We start from the raw sequence: 20,802 nt of genomic DNA, 5'->3' as shown, positions 1-20,802 counted from the left end.
GCATCTTCAATTAGCATTCTTGCATAATCAACTAGTAAGGGCATTCACCCCCCAACAAGATAAGGATTGGATTTCATCACCAAGTCCTTACCTACCTAGGCTAACCATCTCTTGCATTTGTTAATCCCAAACTCAATTTAATTAATATCAAGTAGACATTGGCCAAAGGGTTCACGAAGCTCATAGGACCCTCTTGGAAGGAGTCAATTAGTGGATACTTCGGTGAGTGTTTTTGAAAGTACAATGTCTAGAAAGGTTCTTTAAGGTTGCAATCATCTTGATGCTTAAAGGGGACTGGTTTTTAAGAGAGACCGTCTGTGACTCCTCCACCTCCTCCGGAACCGGCCTGGTTGTATTTTTGAGAACCTTATATCGGTATGCCACTAATTTGCTTTGAAAGAGAGGAGGAGCTTGTCTAGTGCTTAATCAAGATTAGGATTGTCTAAAAGACACCTCCCAATTGCTTGTTTGGATTAACTCATTGTTTTGTGATTTTTTTTTTTTTGCTTTATTTGTTTGTTAGTTTGTCCATATATTCGTCTAAAAAAGGTAGTTAGTTAATTAATTAAAAAAAAAAATTTTTGAAAAATTCTTTTCTTGAAAGCCGTCTAGTGTATGCTTGGTCGCCGTTCATTGAATCACAATTTAACACCTGTTGACCTTAAAATTGAGAGAACACTTAGACATTTAAGAAAAAAAATTGAACCGATAATTGAAATGGGTGAAAACATTGAAATTCGTCCGTTAAGAGAGTATTTTGCTCCCGTCATCATTGACACCCCTTCTTGCATAGTTTTGCCTTATACTACCGCAACCCATTTTGAGATTAAGCCCCACATCATTCAATTGTTGCCCTCCTACCACGATTTGGATCGAGAGGACCCGTACACACATGTTAAAGAATTCATTGAAATTTGTTCAATCTCTAGATACCAAAACTTTTCCGATGAGTCCATGCATCTTCGTTTATTCCCATTTTCAGTTAAGGACAAAGCGAAAACTTGGTTGAATTCCCAACCCCTCGGTTCCATCACTTCATGGGATCAACTTGTTAAAAACATTTTGTCAAAATTTTTCCCAATGTTTAGGACTAACGTGCTTAGAAGAGACATTTCGGAGTTTAGAAAAAAAGACGATGAGCAGTTTTATGAGAGTTGTGAGTGATTTAAGGATTTAATTTTGTGATGTCCTCACCATGGTTTTGAGACGTGACGTTTGGTGCAATACTTTACAACGGTTTAACTCAAATAAATCGCAATATGGTAGAGTACATGAATGAGGGTACGTTTTTAAATCTTGGGAAAGAGCAAGTCTATGATTTCTTTGAAAAATTGTCCGAAAATTCTCAACAATGGGACTTCTCCAACCCACATGATAGACAAGCCAAAGAACCAAAGTGTGGGGGGATGTATGAAGTGAGAGGCGATGTAGACTTAGGGTCTAAGATTGAGAGCCTAACAAGAAAGTTGGAGGCTTTGGCCTTGAGTCAAACCATGAGTGTCGTTAACCATGTCTAAAATGAGGTTTGTTCTCATTGTGCTAGCCCGATGCATAATGTCCAAGCGTGTCCTTCCTTGTATACTTTTTCCGAGAGTGATGTTGAGCATGAGAATGCCCTTAACAATTTTAGGAAGTCGTTTGTGAACCAAGACACCTTTTCCGAGACCTACAACCCCAATTGGACGAATCACCCAAATTTTTCTTGGAGACAAGGCCAACCCCAAACACATTTAGAAGGAATTCAATGCCAAACAATTCATTATGTCCTCCTAATCGCTCATATTCTCATGTTCCCCATGTTCCTCGTCCCACTCCACAAAGTGTTGCCCCACAACAAAATTCATCATCACCTTTAGAGGACACACTTCAAAAGTTCATGCAATTGACCGGTCAAGCCTTTGTTGAGGTTAAAGCTTCCACCCACCAAAATACACAAGCCATTGCGAAGCTAGAACATCAAATTGGTCAATTAGCTAACATTGTGGGAGAAAGAAAGAAGGGAAAATTTTCAAGTCTACCCATTCCAAATCCAAAGGGTCAATTTCATGTCGATGCATCTAGTTCATCCAATACTCATGAGCATGTCAAGTCCATCACAACCCTTAGGTCGTGTAGACAAATTGATAAAAAGGTTCAAATGCCCAATTTGGAAAAAGAAAATGATGAAAATGAAAAAAATGAAAAAAATGAAACAAATGGATTAGGTGGTATAGAGCCTAATGTTGATCACATTGTCAAGTCAAAGGAAAAAGAGCCTTTAATTGTTGGTCCTTCTCCAACTCTTGTCCCCACAGCCCTATTTCATCACAGGTTAGCTAAGACAAAGAAAAATGCACAATTTAATGATATCCTAGAAGTGTTCAAGCAAGTTCATATCAATATCACCTTCTTAGATGCCATCAAACAAGTGCCTTCTTATGCCAAATTTTTGAAAGACCTTTGCACCATAAAAAGGAGAACCAACGTTCCAAAGCAAGCCTTTCTCACCAAGCAAGTTAGTTCAATTATCGAGCATCGAATTCCGATTAAGTACAAGGAGCCCAGTTGTCCTACCATTGCATGCACGATAGGAACTCATCATATAGGAAGAGCATTGCTAGATTTAGGAGTAAGCGTAATCCTTTTACCATACTCCGTTTATGTGAAACTTGATATAGGAGAGATGAAACCAACCTTGGTGACTCTTTCTTTAGCGGATAGGTCGGTTAAAATTCCTAGGGGAATGGTGGAAGAAGTTTTGGTTAAAGTGAATGAGTTTTATTTTCCCGTGGATTTCATTGTGCTTGACACCCAACCCATGACCAATGCTTGTGATCAAATTCCGGTAATTTTAGGACGTCCATTCCTGCCACCGCAAATGCCCAAATTAATTGTAGGAATGAAGTCATGAATTTGTCGTTTGAGAACTTAACTATGGATCTTAATATTTTTAACATAAGTCACCAACCACAAGAGGGTGAGGATAGCATTTGTGAGGTTAATTTAATCGAACAAATAATGGTAGACTCTTTCCATAGAGATAATGTTAAGGATCCACTAGAAGCATGCTTAGCACACTTTGGTTGTAACTTTGATTTTAATGAATCCATAGAAGAAGTCAATGCACTTTTGGACTCCACGCCCATAATAAACACCACCAATTGAAAACCAAAGGTAGAACCTCTTCCTCTTTCCAAAAATCCTCCACTTTCTTCCACTGTTAAACCACCCAAGCTAGATCTCAAACCTTTACCTGATAACCTCAAGTATGTGTTTTTAGGATCTTCTGATACCTTGCCCGTGATCATAGCCTCCGATTTAAATGATGAGAAAGAATGCAAGCTTGTGGAAATTTTGAGGAAACATAAAGAAGCCATAGGTTGGTCCATTGCTGACATTAAAGGCATTTCTCCATCCATTGTCATGCATAGGATCCACTTAGAAGATAACACTAAGGCTTCTCGTGAGCCCCAAAGACGTTTAAATCCTGCCATGAAGGAAGTAGTGAGGAGTGAGATTTTGAAATTATTAGATGTTGGTGTCATTAATTTACCCCATTTTCGATAGTCATTGAGTGAGCACTGTCTAAGTTGTTCCAAAAAAATCTGGCATCACCGTTGTGAAAAATGATGACAATGAATTAATTCTCACTCGAGTGCAAACCGGTTGGCGTGTGTGCATAGATTATAGGAAATTGAATGTCGTCACTAGGAAAGACCACTTCCCTCTTCCTTTTATTGACCAAATGTTTGAGAGGTTAGCCGATCATGCCTATTATTGCTTTATTGATTGTTATTATGGGTATAACCAAATCCCCATTGCACCCGAGGACCAAGAAAAGACCACCTTCACTTTCCCATTTGGTACTTTCTCTTACCGTCGCATGCCCTTTGGGTTATGTAATGCACCCGCTACCTTTCAAAGGTGCATGATTTCTATTTTCTCTGATATGGTAGAGCGGTTCCTTGAGGTTTTTATGGATGATTTTTCCGTCTTTGAGTATTCTTTTGATGAATGTTTGCATCATCTTTCATTGGTTTTAATTCGTTGCAAGGAGAAAAATTGTTTTAAATTGGGAAAAATGTTACTTCATGGTCAAAAAGGGCATTGTATTGGGGCATACCATTTCTTCTAAGGGAATTGAGGTTGATAAGGCTAAAGTTGATCTAATTTTTAATCTTCCACCTCCACATACTGTTAAGGAAATTATATATTTCTTAGGAAACGCCGGTTTTTATCGAAAATTCATCAAAGATTTTAGCAAAATTTAATGTCCCTTGTGTAATTTACTTGCCAAAGATTCCTCATTTGTCTTTGATGATGATTGTATCCGTGCCTTTGATAAACTTAAATCTTTGTTAACCTCCGCTCCCATCATTAGACCTCCTGTGTGGAGTGAACCCTTTGAGATTATGTGTGATGCATCCGATTACGCCATAGGTGCCTTTTTGGGACAACGAGTTGGTAAGTTGCCCTATGTCATTTGTTATGCAAGCAAGACCCTTATTGATGCTCAACTTAACTATTCCACCACTGAAAAAAAACTTTTGGCAGTTGTCTTTGCATTAGACAAGTTTAGGTCTTACCTTTTAGGCACTAAGGTTATTGTTTATTCTGATCATGCGGCTTTAAAATACCTTTTGTCTAAAAAAGATGTTAAACCATGCCTAATTCGTTGGATCCTTTTGCTTCAAGAATTTGACATTGAAATATGTGACAAAAAGGGGTCCGAAATTGTGGTTGCCGATCATCTTTCTAGATTAATAGTTAAGTCATGTGAGGAGTCCATTCCCATCACTGAGACATTTTCTGATAAGCAACTTATGTTTGTTTCCCAAACACCATGGTATGCGGATATTGTGAATTTCCTTGTCACTAATGAGATGCCTTCCCATTGGACCAAGCAAGATAGATTTAAGTTTCTAGCTAGGGTCAAATATTATTTTTGGGATGATCCTTACTTGTACAAATATTGCCCTGATTAAATCATTAGGAGATGTGTCCCGAATAGTGAGTAATCCAATATCATTTTTTTTTGTCATGACCATGCTTGTGGAGGCCACTTTAGTGCTAAGTAAACTACCGCCAAGATTCTTCAATGTGGTTTCTATTGGCCTTCCCTTTTCCATGATGCCCATGTGTATTGTCAATCTTGTGAGAGATGCCAAAAGTTAGGGAGTCTCACTAGGAGAAACATGATGCCTTTAAACCCAATCTTTGTTGTAGAAATCTTTGATGTTTGAGGCATTAATTTTATGAGACTTTTTCCTAATTCCTTTGGTAATTTGTACATACTTGTGGGTGTGGATTATGTGTCCAAGTGGGTAGAGGCATTTGCATGTAAAACCAATGATCATAGGGTAGTGCTTCGTTTCTTGAAGGAAAACATTTTCACTCGATTTGGGACCTCATGCGCTATCATTAATGATCGTGGGAAGCATTTTTGTAATAAGCTATTTGATTTCCTCTTCAATTACACATGTACATACGGCTCTTCTTTGCTTTTAGTAAATTCAAAGGATTTTACTATTAGTGTTCTTCAGGGGCATCTAGGTTCAGTTCTTTAAGCAAAAGTATGTTTCATATTCTTTGATCCAAATTTTGTCTCGATTAAAATTAACATATATAGAGTAATTTTACCTGGAAAATGAAGAAATGAATTCCAAATTTATTTTTCTATATCATCTTCCATCAATGGTTGTCCAGAAATTACTTTCTAACTAAAGATGCTTTTTAATTTAAAAGAATATTAAGTCAATTCTTAACAATGAGATCAATATATATAATTGAACTCATGAAAAAATTGCAGAACTTAATAACAATTATCTCAAAGAATTAATGGAAAGAAGATGGAACAACCAATGATAAAAGAGTATACAATAAACATGTAATGGATCAATTGCAAAGAACAATTCACTTACATAATAAAGAACATGCCTTAATTAGTCTTAGCTAGAGTTCTATCAATTCATTACAATGGAAACTATAACTAAAATTCGTAAGCAAGAAAGCTGAAGAGAGCTAGCAATTCGATCTGTCAATTTATGGAATGGTGTCTTTTTTTTCAGCAAAAATGAATAAGGTTTATGAAAAGTAGTGTAGGAAATATGAGAAGGTGAAACTGATACATGTATTCATGGTTGATTTTTTACCTCATTTAATTTGTAAAAAAAAAAAAAAAAACAAGTATAAAGGGATACAATTAAACATTGCTTAGCTCATTTAACATATAGAAGTCCTCACAGTACATTTGAAAAAAATTAAGCCTAGAACAAAAATGAGGGGAGTAGGAGAGGAGAAACAACTACTTAATTTTCTCCATCTCTGCCAAACATACTAATTAAAATAAATGCAATAAACCAATTCTTATTATGGTAATGTCTTTACTCATTTATTATTTTGGTCAGCATGCATATTATTTCCATAACTGCTAGCTGCAGTTAGTGGTCAGCTAGTTTGTCACTTGAACTGAGCAAAGGGGTCAAAGGCACCCAAAGCATTTTGATTCTGAAGGGGGGAAGAGGAGGACGATCCAGCTCCAGCTCCGCCAGCACCCGACCCATCCCTGAAGTACCCACCCGCCATTGCCTCAAACATAGCCGGATGAGGAGGAGGAGGAGGAGGGCCCATAGGGAAGCCCATAGGCCCATAAGGCGGCGGGGGGCCCATCATCCCAACTTGCGGTGGAGCAGGCCCATAATGATCCATTGCACGCAGCTCACGCTTCACAAACGACATGTCACCACGCATGGAACCGCGGTCAGTCTCAGCATCACGGTAGCGGTTGAGAAAAATAGTCAAGGGCTCGACGTAGTTGTCGAAGCCCAACTTCCCCATGGCCCACAGAACGTCCTCGGCCGTCACAGTCTTGCGCTGCTCGCGCTGGCACCGCTCGTTGGCTTCTCCAGTGATGAAGCTTATGTACTCCGACACGCACTCCTGGATCGTCTCCTTGGCGTCGTCGGAGATTTTCGCATGGGGCGGTAGAATGCGCCGCATTATGCGTATCACATTGGCTATTGGCATGTACTGGTCCTGCTCGCGTACCATGCACGGCTGCAGAGGTCCGCTCTTTTCTGCGCCAACGCCGCTGCTGTTAGCTACGGCGTTGGCCACAGTGTTGCTGGTGTTTTCTGCATTGTCCTTTTGGGTGTTGGAGTTACTGGCCTGCGCTGTGTTCTTCACTGAAATGGAAATGTAAGTCTCAAGCAATTAATCACTGTACAGATACGATCATAAATGAGACCCGCTACACTCACAAAAAAATAAAATAATATATATATATATATATATACATTTTTTATGCTAGAAGTCATACAAAACTTATCCGAGAAACATTGAAATTAACAAATTCTGAGTCTGTTTATTAATGGGTAAGAAGGATATCAACGTATTAATCAAGGTCTGTGTTTTTATGGGTGTGAAACTGCGAATCATTAATTTTGTAGACAAATAGAAACATCAAACGCATGAGATTTATTATAATACTTAGGCTCAATTATAACTACACCAATTAATTATAGGGAGTATTTCAGATTGGTCTATTAATAAAAAAATATTTCAGATTGGTCTACTAACTAATAGAAATTTACAAAATAGCACATTCGTTATAAATTTTGTTAATAAGGACATTAAATGCTAGTGTAGACAGTGCTGACATGAATTTTTTGAATGATGTAGATACCAAATTTAAACCACATGGATTGATGATATCATATTTAATTTTATTTTTAAAGGATTTAAAAGTTTTGTTAGTTTTTTATTTATTATTTTTTAAAACAATATGACATTATTAATCTATGTGGAATAAATTTGGTGTCCACATTATTCAAAAAATTTCACTTCATTGTTATCCAAAATGGCATTTAACTTTTTTTTTTTTTATGAAATTCATAATACATATACTATTTTGTAGCTTTCTATTAATTAATAGACCACTCTAAAATATTTTTTTGTTCATAAATTAATTTGAAATACCACTTATAATTAATTAGTGTATTTTGTAATTGAGCCTAATACTTATATGGGCCGATTATAAAAAATGAAAGTGAAAAACAGAAGAAATATTGAAAAACAATTGGGAATCTATATCAACTATCAAGTATCAAGTAATGGTGCTAAGGTAGAGAAGATAACCCGTCACATTTCACGCGCGTCTCACCAAGCTAAACCAATTAGCTTGCCCCAATCAAGACAAAAGAGAAAAAGGTCCCAGTCTTTTAGAAAAACATGTTCCTCTTTCTCACTCTATTTGTGTCTGTTTCTACGGCCAGATAAGAAAATAAAGAGAATAAAACTGACATCTCACGCGCTCGCCAGCCCACGTACCACCGTGGATGCAAAAAATGGTCATTTTAAGCACCAAAAAAAGGGTCCCACACAGAAACAACAACCTTTTCTGGGTCCCACACACCTACTCCCACTGTTCAAAACTCGTTTCCTTTTTTTTTCTTCTTTTTCTTTAGGCCCCAAGCCTTATTGGCTTGGTAATCCCAAGCCAAAACCCTCTCACCTCCTCCAGGTTTTTCATGTGCTACTATTTGGACCTTCTAGCTAGTTTGCTTAAGATTTAAGTACAACTCTTTTCTTTTTATTTTATGAAAAAAATGATTTCATATCTAAATATACGTATACATATAGAGCCTGCTTCTTGACCAAAATACATTTGGTTCAGATGGATTTCTTAGCTAGAAAATCTTTCAGAGAAGAAAAAAGTACAAAATTTTTTAATGAATTAAGCAAACCGATTAAGTGGGTTTGCAAAAATGAAAAGAAAAGGCAGATCGATCTCATGGAATTAATTTTTTCCATAATATAAATGAATTAATCAGACAATAAATAGGCACATATACATATATGATATATGGCTTAGAAAGGATAGAGTCATAGTAAGGCATGTAGGCCTTGAAACAAATGCTGAGAAAAAATTTAAAAGAATGAAGGAGGCCGGAGGCTGATTTCATATGTAAATCAACCCATATACACTACATCAAATCAAGAACCCAAAAAATAACCTGGCCAAAACAAAAAAAGGACCCAAAAAATAGAACCAATATTGGGCAACGTTACAGCAAAACCAGACCAAGATAAGGTAAAGAAGGTGACCAAAATTTTTTATATTTTCTATTTTTTTTCAAGCAAAAAAGAAACAGAGTGCTTCCCCATACACAAACAAAAGCACAGGCTTGCACCCCACCCTTTTACCAAAAATAAAACACAGACTTGCACCCAAAAAAAAGACACAGAGAGAGAGAGAGAGAGAGAGAGAGAGAGAGAGATTGTCAAAAAAAATCTTGATCGATCCCAGCAGCCCTCAAAAACCTAAACAGATAGAGAGATAAATACCAAAACAGATGGAGAGCTAGCTGAAGAAAAACATGGACTTGCATGCAAAACCCACAAAATGCAGGATCCAAAGGAAAGGCTTTGAGAATATCATTCATACATCATGTTTAGAAAAACAAAGGCCTTGGAAAAAAAAAATATATATTGGAAAAGAAAAGAGAGAGAGAGAGAGAGAGAGAGAGAGAGAGAGAAAAGAAGAAGAAGAAGAAAAATATGCATGCGAATCCATATAAACAAATTAATAAGAAAATCAAAGAAAAAAAAATCATAAATCCACCAAATTTATAGCATCAAGATACAGATGTAAGATGTAGATATAAATAAATACAGTAATAAATAAATAAAAAGAGAGCCATATACCAGGGCTTGATTTTGCATGTCTGCTGCGAAAGCTACCCATACGTTCCATGGTGGTGTCTCTCTCACAGTCTCACTCTTTCTCTTTCTCTGATTTTTTTCTTTTAATTTTTTATTTTTATTTTAGTTGTCTCTGAAGTGGGGAGTGGTCTAGTCAAGTGAATTTATAGAGTAGCACGGGTAGGGTCCAAGTGGGGCCGGCGTTGTAAACGAGAAACCCAGAATAACCGGTCACAACTGCCTCTCTTATTGGACAAGGGGGATGCCTTTACCGGGAGTAGTAGGTGGCCGGTCAAGTCCCTGGACTTGGATTTGATTACTAGGGGCTAAAAGCAATTAAGGCACTACATGGCCCTTGTTTAATGACAGCGATTTCTGTTTTGGAGACTGAGAGGATTGACTTGTTGTTGGACATTACCATTTTGCCCCCAACACTCAAATTTAAGAAAGTGTTTTTGTTTTATTTTATGAATTATGCACTTCTTCAATTTCTTTGGGTTTTAAATTATGAGCTCTTGTCAAATTTCCCTTGAAAATATTTTGAAGTATTCTCCCTCTACATTACTTTGGTTTCACTAATATAATAGTTACTATTCCTTGTTTTCTTTTTCTTTTTTATATTCATTTTTTAGAAAAGAAAACCATCTATCCTATAATTTGTTAGGACACATAATTATGCACCTCATAAGCTTCTTTCTTTTTGCATTTTTTCTAATATAATTGTTACAAATTGTGTAATTTAGTATATTTTCAATAAATCCATATGTTAAGTGGGGTTTTTTTGTAAAATCAGCGCATATAAATGGGTGAAAGGTTTACGTAGTATTTTTTAGAAAGTTCTATATTTGTTTTTTAGTCACGGAATTCCCATATTTGTTTTTTTCCTTACAAAATGTGTCATATTTGTTTTTTCTTGCGAAAGGTAACATATTTATAATATGAGTAATCATTCGTCCTTGTTTTCCAATGAACGATTACTATTTTCTACGTCTAGATACACTTGTGATAAATTCATCTCTAAAGTTGGCGTTACTGACAGCTTATCACTTTTATAATCCATTGGCACCAACTCAGAATACACGCATTCAAATTTAAATTTATCGATGATGGTCATAAGCGTGTGTCAAACACAAGGTGTTTATTTTCTTGTCGATTTTCCACGTGTAAGTAGTTCATTGGTAAAATCTATATATGTGTTTCCTTTGGTTTACTATTTTTTTTTCATTATATGTATGGTGACAAAACAAATAATTGGTCCACTTATCTACCGTTAATTATGACATTCTCCACTCAAATAATTGGAGTTTTGTTATACTGTTTTGTCTATTATCGAGTTTGAGCAGTTTTTGATTATCTTGTGGCGGCTATGGTATGAGCTCAATGTCTTTGTGCATAACAAACCTTTTGTGCCACTTGACTATGTATGTGAGGTGGCTTTGCGATATCATAGTGAGTACGGGGCTGCTCAATGTCTTTCCAAGAGAGCCAGGCTAGCTCCGCCTATTGTGGAGGTTTGGTGCGCCTCTCCGGAGGGGTGTTAATTACAAGCTAAATGTTGATGCATGGCTCTTATGATACCGTTTCTGGGGCTGGTGGTGTTGGTGTTGGTGCTATTGTCTGTGATTGGATGAGGGAGGTTGTGGTGGCTATGACCCTTCCTCTCATCGGCATCACCTCTCCGCAACAAGCTGAAGTATTGGCAATCTTGCGTAGGATTGAGTTTTCTTTGGGGGCTGGATTTAACTATATTTTGTTGGAATCAGATGCACGTTCTATTGTCACTTGTTTTAACAGGGTTGAGTTGGATTTGGCCTATGATAGACATTTGTTGGATGAAGCTAAGTAATTTTGGTGGACTAATTGTTTGAATTCTTCTTGTAAGTTTGTGTCTCGGTTTTGTAATGTGGCTTCTCACTTTGCTTACTCTTCATGCTTTGCACTGTGGTTCTTTCCAAAGTTGGGGGTCCTATGTTCCTTCTTAATTGGTTAGGGGCACAAGTGCTTTTGGATTGTCCTTCTTTCTAGTTCTAATGAAATGTTTCTCTTTTGGTCAAAAAAAAAAAAAAAAAAATTGGGAAATTCTATATATACCAAAAAATCTTCTTATTTTACCCAACTTCTCAATTTACCTAACTATCATTTTTTTGAAATTAATATTTCCTCATTTTACCCAACCTAAATTACTATCATACCCTTATTAATAATACCCAACCTCCCTCCCTCCCAAACTTACCTTAAACCTTACTCTCATAACTAAACTTCAAACCCTAAACTAATTTTTGTCTTCATATCATCTAATCAAGGTTGTTTTGATGAATGAAGAGTAAAATCGTCGTTTGGGAGCCTTCAAACGAGGGTTGTGTGCAAACTTTTTTGTGTTCTGAATGTTATGAACGAATCTTGGTTTGCGCAGTGTTTGGTGGACCAGTGTCGAACATTTACATTATGTTTGGCATGTGCCTACTGAACATTTGCATTTTATTCGGTAGGCACCTGCCGAACATTTGCATTATATTAGGTAGGTGTCCACCGAATAATGATAGGATGTTCGGCAGGTGCCCACCAAACGATGGTTGTATGATAATTTTAGACATTTTGCACTATTCGTTGGGCACCTGCTAAATATTCTATCATTATTCGGTGGGTACGTGCCGAATATAATGCAAATGTTCAGCAGGTGTCTGTCGAATAAAATGAAAAATGTTCAGCAGGCACCTGTCAAACATAATGCAAATGTTCGGCAATGATCCACCGAACACTACGAGAATCCAAATTTGCTCAAGGTTTTAATACTCACGAAGAAATGCAAAAATTTGGCACACATACGTACCTTATTTGGAGCCTTGAAAATAATGATTTGATCCTCTATTCGGATTAAAACACTTAATTGGATGATATGAGGTCAAAACTTTGGTTATAGAAGATGTTGAAGATGAAGATGAAAATGAAGATGAAGATATGATGTTGGGTATAGAAAGAAACAACGTTTTTTTTTTTTTTTTTAAGTTGCATTTGTCCTCAATGGTCATTTCATCATGGAACATAATTGTCCATTCATGATTAACAATTTGGTTGGTAAAATAAGAAGAATGTTGGGTATGTATGAAATTTTTCAAAAAAAAAAGTATGACATTGTCCATGCATATGATTAAGGGTGTTCATAAGTTTAAGATTATTAATTTTTTAGCAATCTGCATCTGATCCAATGTAGATTGGATTATAAATTTTAGAATCCAATCCGATTCAATATGAGATTAGAATGAATCCAATGTACTGGTTTGGACCATAAATTTTTTAATGAAAGAAAAATTTATAAAACATAAAAAAATTATAATCAAATCAAATGTAATAACAAATTCTAATAGAATTATATGTGAAATGAAGTCGAATGCTAAAGAAAATTGTTTTGGTAGATACTATACCAAACATATATTTTATCAAAAAATTTAAAATACTTATGATATTTATTGTTTTAAAAACTTACAAAACCAAAGAAACATGAAACCAAACTACCTTGGATTGGATTGGATTGGATATATTGGATATGTACATTCTCGCGAGAGAGTCTGCCATCCATTTCAATCATGTCGGCTTTTGAATTTAAAGATCCAATCCGCTAAAGTCATTGAAATGGAAAAAGTCAGCACATAAAAATTAATGAGTGAAATGTTGTACATATTTTATAACCTTTGGAAAGTTCTATATTTTTTTTAGTTACAGAATGTTTGATATATATATATATTTTTAATTATAAAAGGTACCATATATATTCATAATATGATTATTGACTTGTCCTTATTTTCCGGCCAATGAATGATTGCTATTTTATACGTCCAGATAAACTTGTCATAAATTCATCTCCAACGTTGGTGTTATTGACAACTTATCACTTTTTATAGTCAATTGACACTAACTCATGATACACACTTCCAAAATATATTGGTAACCCTTATCAGCGTGTGCCAAGCACGAGAATAAAAAATTTATGGTATTTATTTTCTTTTCAATTTTCCACATGTAAGTAGTGCATTGGTAATTAATATTATATACATATATGTGTGTGTGTGTGTGTGTGTTTCTTTTGGTTTACTACATTTTTCATCATATATAAGGTGACAAAAACAAATTATTGGTTTGCTCATCAACCACTAGGTTTGACATCCTCCATCCATATGCCCAACTTAATATAGAAAGCTAATTTTTTTTTTTTTTTCTAATATTAGTTAGGAGCTTAGGATACTTAGTCAATATTTTTTTGAAGCACGCTAGAAAAAATATCTAACTAATCTAATATTTTTTATTTAGCTAAATATTATTTCAAAAGATGATTTTTTTTTTTTTTTTAATTCTTGAAGTAACGTATAATTGTGGGAGTTAATGAAAGTTAATTAATTGTTTCTTAATGGGAACACATGTACGTATCCCAAAGGTAGTAAGAAGATGAGACTATCATTGACAAAGCGAAGTCTACGTTGGCCTCTCCTAAAGAAAAATTCACCTCATTTGGCATAGTTGCAATCCATTATAAAAGCATAAGTTATCCACTAGGGGGTCAACTCTACTTTGCAAAGCTAAGCCCCCAAGCCATCAACGCAAAGTAATTGTACAAACTCTTCAACTTAAAGTTCAATCTTTCAAAATATTAAAGGGATAACGTATATGCAAGGTTGTACAGTTCAATATTTTAGTATTGACATTATTTTGTTAACAAATATATGCATGCATGAGTCTGTTTAATTTGGTCATAATTCTACTTTCATTATGATCCTTACTATAATTTGAGCTGCGCAGTTCATCTACAAATACAATTCTACTTCTTATCCATCTAGGATCGTAAGTAGCTTAGTGAATTAGACTCTTGGTGACTAGACAACCCTATCATATCATACATAATTTCATCCGGGATATTTTCTTGTGCACACACATATGCATTTAGAAAACACTAGTGTCTTAACTTGTGTGCCATAATTATATTTATGATTTGTTTTTAATTAAGTGCACTGACGTCATCACCAAACACGCTGACGTTGAAATCATAGTTTTAATTGCCGTTCACCCACTCCAAACTGCTATCGCTCGGCAATGTTTGATATATTTTGAAACAAAGTGCGATTAGATTTCATATTTTGGGTTCTATGAAAAACTGCGATCATTGACATTGCATTGACCTGCCTTTCTACCTTGGGTTTCTCCACTCGTTTACCCATGGATCTATCCATTTACACTCACAAAAAACTCGTGCGTTGACCGGACGGGTAGCGCATGATTCAGTTCGAATTTAGCCTTTGGATTGCATATTTTTAGACAAATATCAACCTTTGATTGCCCAAAAAAAAAATCCTAACCACCCATTTTCAAGAGATGATCTCCACCATCCATTTTCAACACTTTCCTTATAAATAGGAGGCCACCCCTCCCATTTTCTTCAAAAGTTCTTAGCAGGGTTTTGGAGAGTTGAGAGCATCTTTCTCTAAAACACTTTCTCTCTCTAGAATTGTGAGAATTGTGAAAATATACCATATTTTGGGAAGTTTTCAATTCTACCCTTTTGAGACAAACTACTTGTTGGGAGTCTCTAGTTCAAACATTTTCTTTGGATCAAGTTTCATTGTGAAGAAGTTCCAAGTTAAATATTTGATTGGATTGTTCTATAAAGTGCCCAATAAGGATTTTGCATCCATAACATAACAATCAAATATTCGGCAGTTTGTTAAGGAAACTCTGCCAAATTTCCGACTCATCTTGAAGGTAAGATATACTGGTAAGATATACTGGTAAGATACTTTAAGAACCTTGAATTTGGTTAAGTTAATTAGATTAAATTTTGATTATTAATTAGACTTTAATCCCTTGCGTTAGCTTGTTGATCCATTTGATTTAGGATTTAATCAAAGGAGGTCGTCAACTAGGTATTTTTATCAACCTTCTCTATTTAATTATTTTTAGGCTTTAATTATAAATTAAGTATGTTTAATTACTCAGTTAATTTGGAGAAAATATAATAATTAAGGGTTACTACATTTTCTCTAAATTAACTGAGTAGGTGTATTATTTGTACATATTTAGGAATTGCAAATGTTAATTGCTACCTTAGACAAGAGGAAAAACATGTGGCTCGATCACTCAAACTCTCACAATTTAAAATTCTTTCCCCCAAAAGAATACAAGAAGAAAATTTCACACTTACCTCTTATCATATTTTTGACACACTCAAACTCTCCAAGAAAAAAAAAAGAACTATTTTGCTTCTCCTACTAATGTTACCAAACACACTCCCAAAGGGTGACAATGGTCTTATTTTTAATAATACCACAAAGTTCTATTCTAATTCATATATTAAAGAACCCAACTAAGACTAGGAAACCAACTATTCTTAGAATACAAAAACGCCAAAAAAAAAAAAAAAAAAAAGGGGGAGGGGGGGGAGCACCTAAGGAAAACCAAACTGTAAAAGATATATCCTTATCACATAAGGATTCATACATGTTATCCTCTCAAGGATATATTCCTTTATAACCAGGAATCATAGTTCTAGTTGTATTTTCACATGTACTTGTAATCCTCTTCCAATTTGATGTCCTACCTCAATTCATAAAATTCTATGGTACAACTTTCTCATGAAAAGTTTAATTATTTTCACGTGTTTACCTTCCTAGCCACTATATTCATCATGTCTTCTCAAGCTCAATCCTCCACCACAATTGATGTTGTCACCTCCTCTTTTCCTTGACTCAACATTGGTTGCTTTCTTAAACTTACATAATCTAATTATCTTTTATGGAAAAGTCAGATGTGCCCCTTTCTTGTTTGGCATAATCTTTGATAATGTGTTGATGGCTCATTTATTTCCCCTTCTAAAACTCTTCCTTCTACAGATGCCGCACCATCCTAGCTTCCCAGTCCCATCTATCTTACCTAGCATCAAAACCATCATTTAATTGTTGTTTATCTCATTTCTAGTACCCTTTCTTAGTCCATTCTTGTTATAACCGTCAACTATACTACTTCTCGTGCCATCTAGGAGTGTTTGAAACAACATTTTACATATTAATTTGTTGCCAATGCTACTAATATCCACTTTCATCTTCTTGATATGAACAAATTGAAGGCGTTAAGACTATCTTGATCAGAACATTTTCAATATGCCAAATCACTTACTAACTCTTTGAATTGGCCTCCATCACTGATTTTGTTACTATTGTCCTTCATGATTTGGATTCTGATTACACGTACCATTCTGGTCACCACTATCTTCAATTTTCCACCACCATCTAGCTAACAAATCTTCAAGCTCACATTCTCTCTTTTGAATTGCAAACCAATTAGTCCTTTGATCCTGTGACACCCATCATCGCTTTGTTAGCCGCTCCAGCTCTTGCTAGTTTCTCCTATGGCCCTTCTAGTTCTTTCAATTTGAGCTCTTGCGGTCCTTACCGTGGTTCTTTCTATGATCATAGTGATGAGTGAGGAAATTGGAATTGTCTGAAAGGTAACTAGCTAGGGTACTAGCATAACATTCTAAACAAAAATTAAAACATGGAAACAGAAGATTAATAAAAATGATAGCTTTAACATCCAAAATGATATGAGTTGTAATATGCAAACATGGCATATTGAAACTTTGAAACAAGTGAGATATAGAAAATATACCTCTTGCTCTAGATTGGAGCCCTAGCCAAGTGAACCGCCAAAGCCTTTCTCCTTCCACCTTGAGTTGATCAACACACAAAAGTTTAAAACTATGAACTCTCTAGAGGTTAATACACTAGATAAAATGATGGGAGGAGTGTGTATAGAGAAGGGTTGCTAAATCTCCCTTTGATCTCTATGGAGTGGGTAGAGAAGACAAGAGAGAAAAGATGAGATGGAGAGAATGTGAGAGGGGTGTGGCATAGGCTTAGAAATGCTATTCTTACCACATTTCTTATACCACATTCTTATACCATCTCACGTGTCATTACTTTATTGGACAAAGTTTTTCTTTTTCTTTTTGGATTTTTATTTTTATTTTTTAGTATCCAATGTATGAATGCCATGTAAGTTGACACATAAGGTGGTATGAAATTATGGTATAAAAATGTGGTATATCTAGCACTACTGTAGAACTTTAGTGTTTGAGCCCTTAAGGCTTTCTTTTATCCATCTCCATCTTTTCTTACGACCCTTAGAATAAAGTGACCCATCATTGTCCATTAGATCTTTTATCCTTTTGTCATTTTCTCTTTTTATCCACTAACTATTTAAAATTATGTTTGTGACCCCATGTCTTTGACTAGTCAAATTAAGTCTTAAGGTATATTTTACACATTAAATGTGACATGTGTGACAACACCATACCTTATGAGAAATTAATCATACTAATTCTCATACGTAGTTATCCTTTAGAATAAATTCTCTCATTTATTCTTTCATTCCACATGTGTCATTTCCATATTCATCTCTAGGTGTGAGACCCCATAGATTCTTCTTCGTTTGGCCATGAAATTTAAACCAAGTTAAACCCTTTTAACTTTTCCGAATAATTAGAATTAATGATCGAAACCCGTATTAATTCTCTAGGTTCTACAAACTCATGATTGGCACTTAGCTATATATGCATCATGGCTACCCAAACAAAGACAAATGACGGTGTGAGAACCGGCCTATTCGATTATGAGTATGATATGATTCAGTCTTTCTCTCATTCATGTACATATGACTATAAATATGGGCATGGTTTTAGTGAACGTAAATCCCATTGCCTATAGCGTATAGTCAATATTCACGACTCTAATGCTATAGCCAAAGACTTTATGAGTCAACACTCCCTTGGACAATCCCCTTCGTTTATGGAAGGTGAGAGATTCTATGTTATGCACTCATATGTCTTCATGTGTGTGCCACTGTACCCAATATACGTACGTAACTTGTGCCTAATTGCGTTGGTCTATTTTACGTAGTCAAAGTACATTGATGCCACACACAAGACATCAATGGTGCCTTAGTTCTAAGGACTATTCCATACCTGTGATAACCCAAGAGGAACTTGTTTGACACGTCATAAACATTTTGTGTAAGTTCTCTCTCTTTTGGTATGTTCAGTATACATGTCTACTAGCACGCACTCACATGTCTGCTCCAGTGACTCTTTATTGTTGCTCGAGACTCGCCAACTCCTCTAACAAGAAAAGCATCAACATGCGCTAGTCTTCTTCTAGGTTGGAATGTTAATATATGCCTCAATTAACATTCTCTTGACTAAGGACATTAAGGAAATTAATCTGGAATTCAGATAACATTAGTCTTGAAGGCTCTCCCTTGGCTCATCATGTTTCATCTCGAAGAAATTCAGAGACAAATTATTCTAATGTAATGATAACAACAAATGTATTAATTAACCAAAAGAAAAATGTTTTGCCTATTAATTAAAATAGCCTTGAGTCGTTAATTCACCAATCTCCTAGTTGGCTTTAGGGCATCTTTCCTACATTTTCATCCCGTGGTACTTGCACCAACCTATTGTTGGAAATATGCCCTAAAACCAATGGTAACTGGTTAACCAAAGGTGGTTGGTTGAAGTGACTCGAATGGATATTTCAATTAATGTGAATGTGCAACTAATAGGGCATAAGAATTATTCAATACACCGGAAAATCTAGGAACATCATGTAAGTGAATGAATGTGTCTATAGAAATCTACGAGAAGAAACATGATCATTTAGGAAGCCATTGAGACTCATGTTATCAAATACTCCTAAACGTTCTTAGCCAAGGAAGACAATGTTAGATGGGCATTAACATTCCAATGTAAATCAAGACTAGCACATACGCTTGCTTAAATAAGATAGTGAGTTTCATGACATAGTGTAGTGACACTAGAGCAGGTTTGTGGGTGCATTCTATGAGATATGTCATTGAACTTGACTGAACAGAGAATCCTAAATGGAGCTTTACGGCATGTCAAGTAAGAACTCTGAGGTTATGATAGATACTAACTAGTCCTTAGATCTGAGACTACACCACTGATGTCTTGTATATGTGTTCAATTTACTTTAACGTACTGCATAAAATGGACCAACGCAATTAAGTTCGGGTTACATATGTAGGCTGAATGCATTGACACACATATGGAGGCAACAGTTTTAGTGGAGAAACTATTGCTCTAGTACATTTATAACAACATATTTTACAGAAAAAAAATGATGTGCATAATTAATATACACAACACTTCTAAAAACCAAACTGTTTTCTAGTAATGGGGCCAACAACAGATCTAATAGTCCATAAACCAAAAACACAACGGTTATTGAGTCAATACTGATGTTTGGTGGCTGTTGGCATGGATAACCTTTTAAACCTCAAAACTACTGTCCAATACGTACATTGATGCAGTATATCATTGCGTATATTAGATATTAACATCACTTTTGTAACTAAAACTGTTGTTTACTTCAAAATCCTACAACATTCTTGACCAAACCCTAGTATTTTCAAGGTCCATATACAACGGTTATTGGGAAAACTTGTTGTATAAGTGAAATCTAGACGACAATAGATAACCATTATATAAATCTATAGTATAGTCGTCGGTCATATAGATAACGGTATTAAATGAACTTACACAATGATGATTCACCGTCGATGTCTAATGACATTTTTGTAGTAGTGTATGTTAATCATTTGTTTTCTGATTTTTCAAAGTGATGGTGGTACTAAATGTTCAAAATTTTCTTTCATGTCCTCACACGCCTCTAAAACGGTTTTTGTTGTGGTTTTAAATAAACTCACAAGTGAACGAGTCTAATGTAGAATAGACTTGTAAGTGCGAGGTTGATTCCTTGAGGATATATTGTATATTGAAGGAGCTAGGAACTAACTAAATCACAATCAATCTAACACTAACCTAGTTGAGAAATTGGATTCTTTTGGATAGAATTAAACTAAGAGTGAAAATAACTAAATATTGAATAGAAAGTGCAACTAAATCAATAAGAGAAATTACCAAGATTTTAGATTTCACATCACCATTTAATTCTAAAATTCTCATTCAAGAGTAGCATCCTAAAATCAATTTAGTGCCTTCTCAAAATGTATCATTGAAGCACACAAGCAATTTCTAAAATAAATTATCCTTTTCTTGCA

General features: G+C 35.3%; 1 protein-coding gene and 1 non-coding gene across 2 annotated transcripts; both read right to left on the bottom strand.

Moving 5' to 3' along the window:
- Positions 1 to 1,095: 1,095 nt before the first annotated feature.
- LOC147299653 (small nucleolar RNA R71) lies at positions 1,096 to 1,202 on the bottom strand. Its single transcript, XR_015120125.1, has one exon. It is a non-coding gene; the product is annotated as a small nucleolar RNA R71 (small nucleolar RNA).
- A 5,236-nt stretch (positions 1,203 to 6,438) lies between these two features.
- Positions 6,439 to 7,035, bottom strand: LEC1 (Histone superfamily protein). The gene has a single exon (XM_086247368.1). The coding sequence runs from the start codon at positions 7,027 to 7,029 to the stop codon at positions 6,439 to 6,441; it is 591 nt and encodes a 196-aa protein (XP_086103494.1). The 5' UTR covers positions 7,030 to 7,035.
- Positions 7,036 to 20,802: the final 13,767 nt, after the last annotated feature.

The sequence above is a fragment of the Dryas octopetala genome, chromosome 1, assembly GCF_963921425.1.
Source record: "Dryas octopetala chromosome 1, drDryOcto1.1, whole genome shotgun sequence".
Lineage (NCBI taxonomy): Eukaryota > Viridiplantae > Streptophyta > Magnoliopsida > Rosales > Rosaceae > Dryas > Dryas octopetala.
The sequence above is the reverse complement of the archived record's forward strand: the minus strand, read 5'-3'. Positions and strand labels throughout refer to the sequence as shown.

What these genes read in the sequence shown, in the direction of transcription:
- LEC1 (XM_086247368.1), bottom strand. Translation starts at nt 7,029, where the DNA reads ATGGTACGCGAGCAGGACCAGTACATGCCAATAGCCAATGTGATACGC.